We start from the raw sequence: 16,945 nt of genomic DNA, 5'->3' as shown, positions 1-16,945 counted from the left end.
AGTAAGAATGAGTTCCAGCAAGGTGTGTGCAGAGGTAGGCAGGTAACTGAGCAGACAAAAAACACAAATGAAACACGTGACAGACGCCACTCGAATGTCCACGGCCGTGACGTCATCATTTGGGCTACAATGAGGACCTTGGTGTGGATAGGAAACCTTGTTACACAATTTACCCTCACATAAAAACCTTTCCAATAAGTCGGTGAAATGGCGCCGCGATATCCGCGCATTTCTGTAAATATTTGCGGAAATTGGCATGAATTCATTTTTGAGGTTTATCAGTGAAAGCCAAACTGAACTGAATCAAATTTAATGACATTCTCGAATCAGAAATCAACTGTCAAATCTGAAGGATCAATGTTTATATTTACATGGATTTCCAACATACAGCATGGAAACGGTTGTATTCGATATTACAACAACATCATGATATATATGGAATGAAAAATATTTACAATGTCTGTCAATAATTGTAAATCAACACAACGTTGCCATGGTAACTAACGACGCAATGTTAATTTTCGTCACTTTAAACCTCCCAACATTTATTCACACTTCACTTTCATCTTAGAACTCATTATTCCGCTCCATGAAATCTTCCAACTCCACCAACTCATAGTGTTGCGCGCAGTAGAAGTTCTCGACCACGGACCATTGAGGTGGGCAACTGAACACACACGATGCCACCAAGCTCCACCCAGGGTCACAGCACAATTACCTCCTAGCCACCTGCAATTATAATTAAGTCGGTTGTCATCAACTCGTGTTACAACTTATTTAAACTCAGTTAAAACTTGTGTTTAACTAAAATTTTAACGCAACCCCCTGTTTCAGAGCAATTGATTTTTACAATTGTTGATTTAGGGTAGGCGGTTAACTTTGTCAACAAAAATCTACTATTTGAAGAAATGCATTTCATCTTTTTTGAAACAACTCGATTTACTTCGTTAGTAAAACAGAAATATAATCAGACACGTTGTATCATTATTACTCACAAATCATTTTCTCTGTTGCGAGTTGAAAATCTCACCCCGTTTAGATTCTCCCCGTTTGTCATGGAATCTCCTATGTTCCCCGAATATCCGGATATAGTAATTGTGTAAGAACTTCCTTCATCGCCAATGCTGAAAGTACTGAAAACAACAATGTCATAATGTTTAATTTAATGCAAAGTAATTTAAATAACAACGGATAATTTGTTGTTTTAAATCAATCCGCTTACATTGCTTTATTACTCATGGAAATGATTGTTAAACATAAAACACTTGATTACGTTGGTGCAAAACAAGTGGAGTTTATAATTTTGAATAGAAGGTTGAAAATATCTGGGCTTCCTTCTCAAAACTTTTCATCCCACTCTGTGTTTATTGCTTTGTTGACAAATAATTATCCCACACAACAACACACTATATATGACACATGTCGTTTATTACGTAATAAAGAATAGAAAAGCCAAAGCTAAGATGCTGTTAATCATGCTGAGCAAACGTTTCAAACCTATACTTGGTTCATCATCAGTACTACTAAAGCTGGATGAAGAGAAGCGTCAATTTAATAAAGAACGGAAGGCAGAAGGGAAACAGCAACAACACCAAGCAAACAAGCCGGAGGCGTGTAGCGTGACAGCAGCGTCGATAGCACAGAGTGACGTCATCATTTACAGAGTCAAGCTACAGTGCAGACCTAGATGTTAAAAAGGTATAAGGCTTTAGAGCTGGATATAAAGTGTTTCCAATATGAGCAATTTAGATTTGATGTTAGAATTGTATAGGACTTTGGGCAAATTGAAATCAACATCATGATCCGGATTTTCCCATAGGTGGTTGCTGACCTTTCAACTTTTGTTGAGGGATTTCCCTTCTGCCTTCAGTCCTTTATTAACTTGACGCTTTTCTGCAACCAGCTTTAGTAGTACTGATGATGAACCAAGTATAGGTTTGAAACGTTTACTCAGCATGATTAACAGCATCTTAGCTTTGGCTTTTCTATTCTTTTTCAAGTAATAAACGACATTTGTCATATATTGTGTTGTGTTGTGTGGGATAATTATTTGTCAACAAAGCAATAAACACAGAGTGGGATTAGAAGTTTTGAGAAGGAAACTCAGATATTTTCAACCTTAAGTTCACAAACGACTTTAGGTCAATTTTCAAGCAACCTGAAACCTGTATCTGACGTAATAAGGGCGGTAACATCTTTTAAGATTTTGTTAGTTATGACGACCTGGCAGCATTGGCTAAATTATCGTTGGAACAATGACATCAAATTGAAAGCGGTAAATACGTCATAGTCTTACCTATACTCGGCAAATCCTTGACCTCCTGAAAAATCCTGAAGGTCAACACGAAGGCGACATCTAGTAGACGCACTGGTCATTTGATGCAGTTTCTCCAAACCTGATAAAATTTGTTTACTGTCATTATATTGGTGAATATACTGGAATTTAAATTGGATACTGTTACATTGACTCCAGGATTGTTACGTAGCGTACTTGAAACGTTTTGCTTGGTTGGCCTGTATATAAACTAGGTGTGTGTAAGTTATATCAATGTGTTCAGTAAATGCGTTCAACCTATAACAAACCTGGAACTCCTGTTGCTGTCAGGCACATTGCAACTTAAAATGTATCGCTCTTCTTGCATAAAATACACGTGCTGCATTTTCACGACGTTTCGTCTGCCATGCGGCGAGACTTCATCAGGTATTGATACCGTAATTTCAAAGTAAACTACACTAAAACATTCAGGGCCACAAAAACGAAATAAGGACACGTTGACACTGCTTGTCAGATCACGTAGCAGAGGCAAAACACGAAACACTGCGGGAGGCGCAACAGTTACAACAAGTTGTTATAAACTGCCGGAAAGTAAACACATTGTTTTTGTGAATGTGAAGCGACTCAAGAAAGAGCCGCTTCTGTGGTCCAACTCCTTTTCCAGAACTTTATCGAAGTCAACTTCGTGTCGCAATGTCACCACATGCTTGGACTACGCAGTCTTGCTGGCATCTTTCGATGCGACATCACGGCGATGCTCTTTCAGTCGCGTCTTCAAGGCCCTTCCGGTATCGCCGATGTATACACCATCACAATCTTTGCATGGTGTTAAATAGACCACGCTCTTTGGCTTGAAGGCTTCCGTAGTGATAGGTCGTGATATTAGACTACAAAGCGTTGTTTGGGGCTTAGTGCAGACTTTTATGCCATAATCCGACATCAATCTTCGCAATGTTTCGGTAAGGCCAGGGACGTAAGGAATAACAACTGTTCCGCTAGTGGGCGTTTCATCATTACGGGTTACTGCTGGTCTCTTTTAAGCATTGGTCAAGCGCTCGACCCATATATCAAGAAGAAAACCTGATCGGGATTCGTGCCCAGGACATCCTGGGTTCAAATACCGGTGTGGTAAAAAAAAATTAAAAAAAAATGACAATGTGTTTACTTTCCAGCAGTTTATAACAATTTGTTGTAACTGTTGCGCCTCCTGCAGTGTTTCGTGTTTCGCCTTTGCAACGTGATCTCACAAGCGGGGTCAACGTGTCCACTTTTCGTTTTTGTGTCCCTGAGTGTTTTAGTGCAGTTTACTTGGAAATTGCGGTATCAATACCTGATGAAGTCTCGCTGAATGGCAGACGTAACGTCGTGAAAATACAGAATGTATATTTTATGTCAGAAAAGCAGTACATTTTAAATTAAAACAAACCATTATTCATAGTTTTGCAACATTTGTAGTTAGTTAAGGATTGCTTTATTGGAATACAAACCCATCCAAAATTCTGTTGATAGATACCCAAACCCGTTCTTGTAATCCACCCAATCTCTATCGAAACTCACAGATCCATCATAACGACGCTGGAACACCTGGTATTTATCAAGTAAAACACTTGATACTGATTTTCGGTGAATTGGTCTAAAAAAGTGGATGACCTCCATGTCAATTAATGACTTTTCACATTCATGTGTAATTTCCTGACCTTTGTAAACAACACAATCCCGGGCGTATAGTTAAGTATTGTAGTGTGAAATCGGAAATTACTTGTCGTGCATATTCGCCTCGCTTACCCAACTTAGCGCTGGTGCCAGGGATTGCCCACCCCTGTGTTAGTGATATTTACCACAGTATCAATACCTGCCACCCATCTTCACAGTAAACTTCTTCTCCCGATAAAAGATGTTGGCGACCTTTAAGATCTGATGATTTACAGGAGACCGGTGGAAAAGAATATATGAGATTCCGGAGATCTGCAGACGGTTAAAACTCACCAGATTGGCAGAAGTATTGAGTTAAACTCATTCACACGCAAGTAGGCGGTGAGAACCCCACAATATTTGCACGACCTGCATTATAATCAGAATATACCGGTGCCAGATGAAACCCTCTCTGATTCGCACGTGATGACATATATGTTGGGTTTGCCAATACCTTTGCCCGCAACTTACGTCATGACTCGCTTCTGCCCCTAGTGGTGTAGATACCTGCGCGCATACCAATCTAATTCACTAGGGGCAGAAGCGAGTTATGACGTGAGTTACGGGCAAAGGTTTTCAGAATTGGACACATATGTGAGATTTATATTTAAATAAAGTAAAACTCAACTGTTGGAAGTGTTACTCAGTTGACCTTGCAGTTGATCCACTCTGTTCGACAACTCTGTGAATAAAATCTTCGATGTGTGAGTGGACATTAAATGTTAAGTGCATGAACTTAACTGTTAGATGTGCGGTTCTGCTCACTTTGCAGTTGATCCACTCTGTTCGACAACTCTGTGAATAAAATGTTAGATGTGTGAGTGGATATTAAATGTTAAGTGCATGAACTTAACTGTTAGATGTGCGGTTCTGCTCACTTTGCAGTTGATCCACTCTGTTCGACAACTCTGTGAATAAAATGTTCGATGTGTGAGTGGATATTAAATGTTAAGTGCATGAACTTAACTGTTAGATGTGCGGTTCTGCTCACTTCGCAGTTGATCCACTCTGTTCGACAACTCTGTGAATAAAATCTTCGATGTGTGAGTGGACATTAAATGTTAAGTGCATGAACTTAACTGTTAGATGTGCGGTTCTGCTCACTTTGCAGATGATCCACTCTGTTCGACAACTCTGTGAATAAAACTTACATTAAACATGTTGACACGTTTTACGTCAATTACATTTCACATGTTACCTTGAACTCCAATGAAATCAGTCTGCAGTGTCCGAATTTCTTGGATCGTTTGGTTTTTGTCTGTTTTAAGTTGGCCTGAAAACATGGATGTTATTTAATATGACTTGTAAGAAACAAAACAAGAAATTTTTGACTAGTCCAGATCAATGCGTCTTTGTGTTATTTACCGAAATTAATAACGTGACTGATGTCATTTACTGTGCGGACCTTCCCATCAAAAACAACATAATTTTTTTCCCAACATCGTGTGGAGGAAAACCACACATTGATGCTTTTCTTCACGCTTTCTTTGATTATCTGTGTTGTTTATATCAAGCCCACTAATTACATATGCACACAACGCACCCCTACCATTCCTTTGTTTTCATCGGTTTTTCTGCACTCACATTTGATCAAATTACCCTTGGCAATATTTACGCACTCCTGTCTGTTTCTATGTTGGCCAAATCCCATAATGCGCCAATGGTTTACGTGCCGTTCGCTGAATGGTTGATTGGCCGGTAGCAGGAGTGTTGCGAGAAGGACTCGTTAGTTTTTAGATTGGCGACGCGCTGCACGGTTGTCGTTGCAAGTAATTTGTAGGGTTTATTGTTCTTGTGTTTTTAGGTATTGTTCACGTTTTATTAACAAGACTCCTATTTATTGAAACCAGAGTGGAGTATTTTGTTTTAGTGGTGAGAATTAGGGAGGCAGCGTTGGAGATTTTGAGGCTCCAGGGTTGTGTTTGTTGGTGAGAGGTTGCCGCTCAAATCCTAACTAGGCTTAATTCCGGTGCTGCTGAAATAATTCCGTAACATTGTATTTCAGTAGCACACGACTGTTCAAGAAAGACTCTCTTGGTTGCGACTTAGGCGACGTTACCAAAAGATTTAATTATCATTCAGTCTCGTGGCGTTCTTGGTTCAATTTTAAAGACACCCAACTAACACCGCGTTTTATACGGGACAAGATGATGGCCAGTTTGTTTCCTAGTTTAAATCTTACTGTGATAGTGTGAAAGCCAGTGAAGAAGTGAAGCGTCATCTTTTTATAACATCAGTTGATGATGACCTCCGCTGGCTAGCTCAGGGAAACGACAATAATGTTTTTCAACTGAAGTATACAGGATGAGTTAATGAGCCGCGCCCTAAAGCAAGGTTCTGACCACTCGCGACTCCATGAAACACGCGCAATGTTGTTTGGTCATTAGGGACTTTGTGTATGCTTTAAAAGCTCTAGGCGACAAGGCGTTTCCCTCGGAGGAGACTATTAAAAATGAGGTGTTATATTCATTGCTCTTTGCTGGCGTGGAGATATCTGCCACCTCAGCTTAACATTCAAAGTGATTTTTCCAACAACTGAAACCAAACTTCCGTTAACTCCAGAAAAGCGTTCGTTTTGGCCCAGCGGAGAGATTTTGAGGCGATCAATGCTCAAACACTCTTGAATAATAAAAGAGACACTTGCACTAAAGCACATACCAGCTCCGAAGCGATGGAAAGGTTGACAAACCGGACCATATTGGGGTTTGGTGCTAGGTTAAACAATGTAGAAAGTGCAAAGTACACTTTACCATGCGCAGCGAAGTGCTGTCCGCATGCCACGACCAGGTACATGGCGGGGGACACTTGGGAACGGCTAAAACATTGATCAAACTGTCACAGCGTTTTTACTGGCTAAAATGGAGAGAGGAGAAAGAGGCTTATTGTCGTAAATTCGAACACTGTCAGCGAAAAAGACACCAACCACTACCACCCGAGCACCGTTAGTTCGATCGCAAGATATGCGACCGATGCATTGCGTTGAGATTGATGTGCTTGGTCCACTTCCGTTAACCAGGACAGGATATCAGTATATCCTAGTGGCTTGTGATTTATTCACAAAATATGTCAGAGCGTGGCCTATGCGGCATCAAACCGCACATGAAACAGCGAGCATCTTGTTTCACAGGTGGCTAACGGTACATGGGGTACCTGAGGTGATTCACTCCGACCAAGGAGGGAATTTTGAAAGCAAATTATTTGCAGAACTGGTGAGGTTGATGGGTTGTAAAAAGACCCGAACGACGCCATATCACCCCGCAAGCAACGGGGGGCGAACGTAACAACCGCAACATCATAACAAGGCTCCGCAATTACGTGCAACGCGATAATAAACAATGGAACGAAGCACTTTCGGCGGTGGTTGCTTCGAACAACGCAAGCCGACATGGTAGAACGGGGGTATTCCCTCACTTTCTACTTACAGGACACGAACTGCGCCTACCCGCCGATCTCATTTCTCCAGATCACGAAGTGACAACGACTCCGCTGGTTTATTTTGATGAATTACGAGCTCGGTTGTGGCTGGTTGATAAAGTAGCCAGAGAAACCCTGACGGCTCAACGCGTTCAAATGAAGGAGCAATACAATAGAAGACGAGATGGGGACGAAATCAAGAAAGGTAAGTTCATAAGAACACACAAAGGCCCTGTCAAAGTTATTGAACAACACGGCTTGGTGAATTACCTTATCGAGGGAGAGGATGGGGAACAGCAGCGAGTACATTTCAACCGATTGAATAAGGCAAACCTGCCTCACTATGAAACAGAACGCCGAAACACGCAGCCGGATGAGGTCGGGCTGCACGACACTGACAGTTTAGCCATCTACACACCGCAAAGCGACACACGCACGGACGCACCCACTGCACAGGATACAGGGTTGCCTACTCAGCCATTGATGGACGTTGGTCAAGGTTTGGACGCCGACATAAACGCTGTTGCGGCGACGACCAACGACAGCCGAACACAGCGAAATCGGAGACAAACTTAATTTTGTCAAGCGTCCTAATGGAGTAGGACAATTTTTAACGTGAGAGGTGTAAACGTCTTTGTTCGTTTTGTTTTTCACGCTTTATTTATTTTGTATTTTCGCTTTACTTTCACTCACATGTTTTTCTTTATTTTCTTTCACACTCACCTTTAATAATATATTTGTAATTATTTCGATTTCACTCGCTTTTTTAGGCCCGAGTAGTGGCAAACGTGGGCCGCAATGATTGGCTAACGTGCTAGTGGTGGAAATAATGGGGGATAAGCCGAGTTAGTTCTCTGGTGGTGGCGAATGGTAAACACTGTTTGGTGGTAGATCGTGATAATATATTTGTTGTCGGACGCTAGTTGTAGTGGAATGTCCTTTTTTGTGCAAGTTTTAGAACAAACGTTGTTTCATTTGCACTTTTATCGTTTTATTATTTTATACTTATTAGCGTTTTTCTATTTTATTACAAAAGTAGCCACCTTGGTCTTGCGACTCCAGGTCTTTGCGATAGGCCGTCAGTGCAGAAGAGCCAAGGTGTTAACCAAGTTAGGGGGACAAGCTAATTTCGGTTACAAAAGTAGGAAAAAGTGAAATATTTTTATTGCAAAATCGCTAGTATTTAATTCTTTGTTTCACGTAATTATAACTTCTTGTGCATATGAGTGTCAGCTTTCACAATCTCATAAAGTCTCATATTTTCCTACCGTTGGTCATGAAGATCTGCATCAAACCCTGCAAAATATTTTGTTTTATTCCGTGATCTCTAAAGTGGGCAGAATCTAGCCCTTGATGTGGCACTGTCTTACAACACGACCGCAATTAGCCGATAGGAAACGTTTGAAACAAAGTGTTTCTGATTTCCGTCAGTTGGTTTATTTTTTAAAAATTGTGAAAAATCGATTTCGCCTACAGCATACGTCATCATCAGTTTCTGCATTAAAGCACTCGAAGTACCTAAAATAAGCCAACAAATAAAAATAAAACTGAAATGGTGAGCAGAATTTCCCCTACCACTGCATCTACACAACTGCAAACTTCACACCAGTGCAAGACCCGCTAACATGAGCAACATTAAAAACAATGATAAAAGATGTACTCCATCCATAAAACACAACACCAAACAAAACTTTATTTTTTAGTTTATTGAAAACTTGGGTACGGTTTCCTTTCCTTTGGCCCCAGGCTGTTCCACAAATACCACCAAAAACAACTTGAAATGCTTAGACGCGTTTCTGCCGGTGGGTGCGCGTTTGCAAAATGGTGGCGCAAAGCCGTCTTGTCGTTGCTTCCCAACTTACTTTTGGTTGAATTCCAATCGGTGTTGTGTCCAACTTGTGGTTTTGCCAACGTATTGTTCATGACATTGTTGTGCACGTCGCAACATAAATGCTGAAATTCGCACACGTTACATGTTGCAGCAGTTTATATCGTTTGCCTGCTATTGTTGGTAATGTTGTCGTTTCGTTAACCATGGATATGTGGTTTCCATGGTGCCCGCCCAATGTGCACCGCCCACAAGGGTAGCTACCAGGAGGGTCGTTGCAATCCGTTTGGAGAACAAGTTGATTGTCCTCGGTAAAGCATGCCGCTTGCGCCGCCTCAACAGGGCCACTTCCTCCAAAGCCTTGAGAACAAATGCAGGAAATTCTCCAAGAAAGTCATTGTTACGAGTATCGCAGAGGCACGAACGTGGTCAAATAATTGCTTGCGGTACAGCATATCCTCATGTTATCCAGCTCATACTAAAAGAACAATACGTTGGCCAAACCAAAAACAAATTTTCAACAAGATGGACACAACACAGATTGGAATTCAACCAAAGTCAAATTGGAAAGCAACGACAAGACGGCTCTGCGCCACCATTTCGCAAACGCGCACCCACCAGCAGGAACGCGCCTAAGCATTTTAAGTTGTTTTTCGGTGGTATTGGTGGAACAGCCTGGGGCCAAAGGACTGGCAACCGTACCCAAGTTTCAATTAACATTTAAAAAAGCAGTTGCTGGCAGTTTTGTTTGGTGTTGTGTTTTATGGATGGAGTACATCTTTTACCGTTGTTTTTAATGTTGCTCATTTCAGCGGGTCTTGCACTGGTGTGAAGTTTGCAGTTGTGTAGATGCAGTGGTAGGGGACATTCTGCTCACCATTTCAGTTTTATTTTTATTTGTTGGCTTATTTTAGGTACATGTAGCATCGAGTGTTTTAATGCATTTGATTTGCAGAAACTGATGATGCGTATGCTGTAGGCCAGTGTTTCCCAACCGGTAGCATGCGTGCCACCAGTGGTAGGCTGTGCCATTCCAGGTGGTACGCAAACACATTTTTGGACATTACGTCAGCAAGCACAACACGGTGCTAAGCACAAAGCCTAGCCTGGATAAATGCTACTTCGTAACATTTGTCGAACAACCTTGCTGCAGAACAGTTGACGTATGCGAGTCGAAATGGCAGGCCATAACCAATGCAACAATTAACATTCAACGCATGGTGTTGCCCAGGATACGATAAACACAACGTTTTCTTATTGTTTTTGTTTTTACCTTTTTTTACATTTTCTATTTATATTTTAATCTTTAAACCGTTCTAATCCATCCAGCCACTTGTGTGGTGCCTGAAATGGTTATCTTTGCACCCGCGAGCAAACCACTGACGCAACAACGTTTTTCGTTGCTACCGTTCAACTGCTGCTGTGCTTGTGTGTTTTTGTTTGGTTTGGTACAGGATTGCGGTCTGGAGGTTAAGTGTGTGTTAGTCTTGATATGTGCCATTGATACTAATTACTACGATTACTGTTGTTGTTTTTAGAATACTGAGGATGCCACATAGGCGAAATATATATATTCAAAAAAAAAACTTGATTGGTGATTAAGTAGATATCTAGGCCAGTCCTAGTTAACACATTTTTGTAATTTGCGGATATAGTTCGAATTCAAAAAATCGCAAGTATTCTTAAAATGTTTGTTACTTCATCCCTTAGGTTACGTTGTAACACTCAACTAGGTGGTAAGCGTCGAAATTGTTTCACCTCCATGAGGTACGCAACCACAAAAAGGTTGGGAATCACTGCTGTAGGAGAAATCGATTTTTCATAATTTATAAAATATAAACCAACTGACGGTCATCAGAAACACTTTGTTTCAAACATTGTTTTATTCCTTCCATTCGTATTTACCCAAGTAGTGGAAGCGTACAAGATCTATGTTAGCTCCCAAACCAGAAACGAAACTTTTTTATTGGTCATGATTGATGTAACTTGTTTCACAAAGCACAGGGTTGATTTATTACGCTCCAACTTACGTTTACCCATAGCATGTTGACGCTACGCTAATTTCTTAATGACAAGACACTTACAAGAGCGAGAACTGCTGCAATAACAAGACCCTGCACCACCAGCACCACCACCAGCACAAACTTGGTTCTTCTAAGCTCAGCGCGTAGTTGTGGCAAGTTCTCCTTCCCCGCGCTTTGCAGAGGTTCCTCGTAAACTGATTGTTATTAAGTTTACAGACGTGCTTTTGGTTCGGGTAATTTAACTTCCAACAAAGCCTTACGCTACGAGGTCTAGTATCTTTATCCTCGAGTTTGTCATTGTAATATTCAAACTCTTACATAAGCCCATTTATGGCGTTTCATTATGCAAAGGTTATGACGTCATAATACATGTTGTCAAATAAATGTAATTTTGGTACAAAGCTTTCAGTAAGCGTCAATAGTGACGTCAAAAGTTGTTAAACAATGGTTTTGACTTTCCCGCTTTATTCACAGCAGTTGGGAAACCGCGTCAGACAACAAGATCTTAGTTTCTCCACACAAAGATAATATAACCGGTTTGTACGACTTACTGTTTTCCTGGGGACCAGAGCGAATCGTAGTTTCATAACTTTCTCGTTTCATTTCGATGAAAAATTGAATGATGATCGACCAGTGTTGCGACCTTTCTTGGCACTGATGATGAACACTGTTGCGACCTATTATGCCAAAAATGAGCCTCTAGCCGAGTATTAACAATATATTTATGATCGATGGGAAATCCTATTTGATTAACGCATTTGACATAAGATCGCACGTGAGTTCTAATTGTTGTGTTTTCCTAACCTGCCTTTAATTGAAAAAAAAAACACTGAACAGAACCGAATCACAAAACCAAAGAACTGAGGTGGGCACAGTACAGCATCGAGCAGAGCTACCCTGCCTCGCCTAACCTCACCTCGCCTCACCTAACCTAAACGCGGAAATGTTCCATTATTTAAACTGGAGGTTTAGCACACTTAGGGCTGATGCCCACTGCAGTCGTAAGCGCGTCGTAAGGGCATTACGTCACGACGATTACGACCGTCGGAGCAATTGTATGCCCACTGCGTTGGAGCGCTGTCGGAGAAGCATTCGGCGGCGCCGCTTACGACGAAAGAAGTCAATTTAACGACGCTACAATCGAGTAGAATTGAGTTCTATTCCGTCGTACGTCGTAAGCACATCGTAGCGTAATAGCTTGTTGTAGAGTTGAAAATATGATTCGCTGTGCTGTTCATAAGTGTTTTAGGAATGCTTTAATGCTCACTACTGGTGAATAATTATTGAAGTTTATGTAAAAAAAATTGTTTCTTATTTTTTGTGATATTTACAGCAAATTTGGAATGATTCATGTGTGATTAGTGAACATCTTTTATATCAAAACACTATGATTATGAAACATGTAACAGCTTATTTGGCATGAAGCTAACGTCATGGAAAGGGGATTTTATTGTCCAGTAACTAATAAATTTGCAGTTGCACCGCAGAAAAACTTCTACAAAGAGAACGTGATGTAAGGTAAATTTATAACAAACGTCCATTGTTAAATCGACTCAAAAGTTGTAATTCATAATAGCAAAAAGATCCGGAAAAGTTTTTAAACAATTTGATTAAGCAGAAAAATCGTTCAACAATTAGTAATATTTAAACACCTCATTAATGCCAAAACATATCAATCACTTCTTCCTGATTTTCATTTCAAAATTTTTAAGTGAATATTGATGACCACGGAAATGATACCAGCCCACACCATCAGCATGAGATTCGTATGGACCTCCGTAATAAAAACCATTCGGGTTTCCCGAGTGACAACTTGTAAACCATCAGCCACCTTTGTAACTCATTGCACAGTTTCTTGGATGAATGTCTTGATCGTTATCTTTAGTGGAGAAGTTTGTCCCAGATGGTTTCATGCCATTGCCTTTAGAAATTTAACTCGGTTTAACAGATCAAAATGGACAAAGTAATATGTCTTTGATAAACTTCATGTAGGTCGTTTCCCTACAGGGCCTGAGAAATTCTCCCAGTTAAGTCTGTAACCTCCTCCTTCTCCTACTGAAAAATGACTGAAACAAACGTAATTAACTTAGTGTGGATCGAGTTTTTCTCACCCAACCAGAATTCTCCGTCAAGTTTTCCAAATCCATTCTCATAATCGTTCCAACCTCGATTGAAATTTTCAGACCCATCTTCTCGTTTCTGAAATACCTGAACAAGAATGTCCAACATTTAATGTGATATAAAATATAATATATCACACGTTAGTGATAGATTATCTATATGATTTAGATATTTAAAGTAATTTGTCGACTTACCAGCCATCCACCACCATCTGTCACCAAATCACAAAACACTTGGACTCCCTTGCGCTCTCCAGTGAGTGGGTAAATCGTGTAAACACCCCCTGTGTCGTTTACATGTCTGGGCATGACGCCACTACAAGTGGTCGGGTTGAGAGCAGCTGTTAAACATTAGATGTTGCTTTTAAAGAAAGAACAAGGAAATTATTACAGTAATAAACGTGATTGCACCTGTAAGTCTTGCTTCAAGTTGTTGCAAGGCAGTTTGAAGTTGAATTACTCTGTCACATTCGCATTGTTCTGCAGATTCGCCTCTGAACCCGCGCTGACCTGGAAACCCACGAGGACCTAAAAATATACATTCCGGAATGTATTTCCTCTGATAACATACATTTTAAACTTCTTATTTGTCCCCAACTGATGGTGAAGTTAATAATCTACAAAAAAAATACTTGTTGTTAAAATAAAAATTCACATCCTGTTGATGGCAATCCTTAAATCTTTTTTGCAAGAAAAATCCCTGTTAATACATCGTGGTATTGCAACGTGTTTGAAATAGAATAAAACAACCCTACAGGCATATATTTGTGCATACGATTTTACCTCTCTTGTCAGGTGGACCTCGAAGTTTTGGGGAATTATTTCGAATTCCAGTTGATTGTGTAACGTTTATGCTGTGATGTAATGCAATGACTTAGCAGTTCGTACGAGGAAGTGTAACTCCCATTTTCTCGGAACGACAATGGAGAATCGCGCGTAAGATGCAATTATCGATAAGTGGTCTCACGCGAACGCATAATTCAAGTGCGTATAAGTTCTAAGTTCTTGTGGTCACAATTCATTCCACATCGTGGAATCGCCTACTCTGCACTGGGCTTTGGCCTAGTGTAGTTTCACCATTCTGTTCTACATTTTGGCGTATTGTGTGGGACCAAAATGTCTGATTCCCACATATCTGTTTTTGTTTCTTGGTGTATCCTGAATAAAACAACTAACCCAAGTTTGGTTTATCCGGAGTCTGGAGTCAGGAGTCAGGAAACATTTCAATTGCAGCTGAACACGTAATCAACAAACAAAACAAACACCAATTTCTACAATTGAAACAAACCATTAGTGCTTCCACATTGAAGACTAACTGTGCATGATTCCAAACTTAACTGACTTCTTACACTTGAAATAAACAACACCAGCAAAACTGTTCGTTGCAACGCCATCATATAATTGTCTTGCAAATCGTCTCTGGAAACGTTGACACAACATAAGCGTAATGGCGATAATGAGCATCAAACCCAGCTTTAAAGAATTATCTGCGATGTCATCTGACATTTGAGATTTCCTTTTATGGTGAGGAATTTTACTTGTTGGATTGCTTGCAGTTTCATGAACATATTAGTCGATTGCGGCATTAAATTCCTATGCGATTTGCTGCACGACTGGCCAGGTACGTTTCACAGTGATAAATATCCTGAGGCGTTTTTGTAACCAATCCTAAATGAAGAAATATCTCAGATTTAAAGTGAGTTTTACCTCGTCTCAGTATACTGGCTATCTGCAGTAATTAAAGTGTATTTTCTTCCAAATATCTATTTATGTAATTTTAAATGTACATCAAATTAGCCTGCGCATTGGGGCGATCCTGGCTTGTCATGCTGTATCATATAAAACTCATGTGTTGCCTGATAACGGTGATGCAGATTCCTATTGTTGTATTCTTGAGTCACAAACAGTTCAAGTGTATTGGTACAAAAGGGTGCGCAGGTTTTATAGCCAAAGTCAAGACGCAAATAAGGTCAGGAACGCAATAATTAAATACTGAGGTGCGCAGTAAATCCACAGGCGTAAGTCGCATTGCACGCTGATTACACGTGGTATCTGAAGCGCCGTTTTGTTAGGTCAACTTTAGGACACAAAACTATATAATTACATAACACCTATGTATATGAAAGTGTCGCCTGGCGAGTTGTGCGCTTTCGCACTAGTGTAACTTGGCCACAATATCCCGGAAAACAAGTAAGCTCCCTCAGCTTAGTCGGAAGAACGTTGGTCCTGATTAGCTCATGATCGTGAGTGAAAATATCACTGACAACTTGATTTTTTCAAATATCGCTACGACTGGTCGGAAAAATGGCTGTTCCAGCTTGGTTGCGATGCCATTAACCCAGTGTTTCCCAACCAGTGGTACGCGACCGCATTCCAGGTGGTACGCGAGCACCATTCCGTGATTTTCGGATCTAGTTTGAATTGAAAAAATCGTAAGTGATCTCAAAATATTTGTTACTTCATCCCCTAGGTTACTTTGTAACAATCAACTAAGTGGTACGCGTCGAAATTGTTTTACCCCCAAATGGGAAGGAACCATAAAAAGGTTGGGAATCACTGCACTAACCCTTAATATTATTTACTGACGACATTGGTGGTTTGAAATTTGTTCAACAGAATAAAGAATTTCATTCAGGTCGCATGGCTGGAAGTTGTTTAAATTGGGCATATCGATCCTTGCCATTTCTGCATTGACACTTACTGTGTATTATTACTAACACACCTTCTTACAATTCAACTAAACAACAGCCACCGCAAAACTATTTGTTACAGACCAGTGATGCTCTGGAGCATGTTTTGTGATTAGTCACATCCTGCCTGAATTAGTTATGCGAAACATTTTCCACGCCACCAATTAATTTAGAATGATTGATTTTCCTGCATGTTGTGTTTTTATGGCCGTAGATACCGACGTCGATTTGTGAATCAACACCAGGTCTGAGGCCTTTCCTCATGTTTATTTATCGGTGTTTTGTAAACGAGCCTTTGCGTTTGCTTTCTGTTAACCGCGTGGTTCCAATGTCTGGCTTCAGCCGTAAGCCATATGACGTAGGGCGTTTGCAAGTCGGTGGTGGCAACTCCGCGTTAGATCAAAGTTCAGGTTGAAAAGTTCACTATGTTTGTTCAGGAAATTTATTATCAATCATCAGCATGTTTTGTCTGTGCATGAATGACAACATTTCATAATGTTATGACAATATATTGTGTTGAAGTCCCCTGTTAAGTCGTATCTCTTCCATTCGACTCTTGCAGTAGGTTTTTCGACATTGCCTAATAAGCTCGAACCCAGGGTGTGGATGTGCAACATTCCCTGTGGTGGGTGCAGCGGCTTGTGTACATTGGGAAAACTGGCCGTTTGCTTAAAACGAGGTTGAAGAAACAGTAACGGGAAGTGAACAAACATTAAGAAAAAACGGCTCTCTCTCGTCATGCGACCGAAACGGAACACACAGTGGACTTCAAAATCACGGTGATTTTGGACCGCGAATCTGACAGATCAAGAGAATGTTTTTTGTTTAACATAAATGCGGAGGCGTCATCACCCAATGATAAAAAACAAACCATGTTTCCCCTAGTGCTGTACCGACACTTG

The 16,945-nt window shown here is 40.6% G+C and overlaps 1 protein-coding gene and 1 pseudogene across 2 annotated transcripts in view; both read right to left on the bottom strand.

Annotated features, from left to right (window-relative positions):
- Window positions 1–16,945, bottom strand: part of LOC145906887 (uncharacterized) — a 130,525-nt gene that overhangs the window by 37,076 nt on the left and 76,504 nt on the right. The window contains exon 12 of the mRNA XM_082994350.1: window positions 4,822–4,875. Coding sequence (XP_082850476.1) covers window positions 4,822–4,875 — 54 coding nt within the window. The remainder of the gene's footprint in view (window positions 1–4,821; window positions 4,876–16,945) is intronic.
- On the bottom strand, window positions 12,910–14,780 carry LOC145906017 (microfibril-associated glycoprotein 4-like; annotated as a pseudogene). The gene is made up of 6 exons (XR_014402793.1): window positions 14,632–14,780; window positions 14,137–14,195; window positions 13,765–13,881; window positions 13,549–13,694; window positions 13,217–13,441; window positions 12,910–13,154 (listed from the first exon to the last, which is right to left on the bottom strand). The product of XR_014402793.1 is annotated as a microfibril-associated glycoprotein 4-like (transcript).

Source organism: Ascidia mentula, chromosome 6, assembly GCF_947561715.1.
Source record: "Ascidia mentula chromosome 6, kaAscMent1.1, whole genome shotgun sequence".
Lineage (NCBI taxonomy): Eukaryota > Metazoa > Chordata > Ascidiacea > Phlebobranchia > Ascidiidae > Ascidia > Ascidia mentula.
The sequence above is the reverse complement of the archived record's forward strand: the minus strand, read 5'-3'. Positions and strand labels throughout refer to the sequence as shown.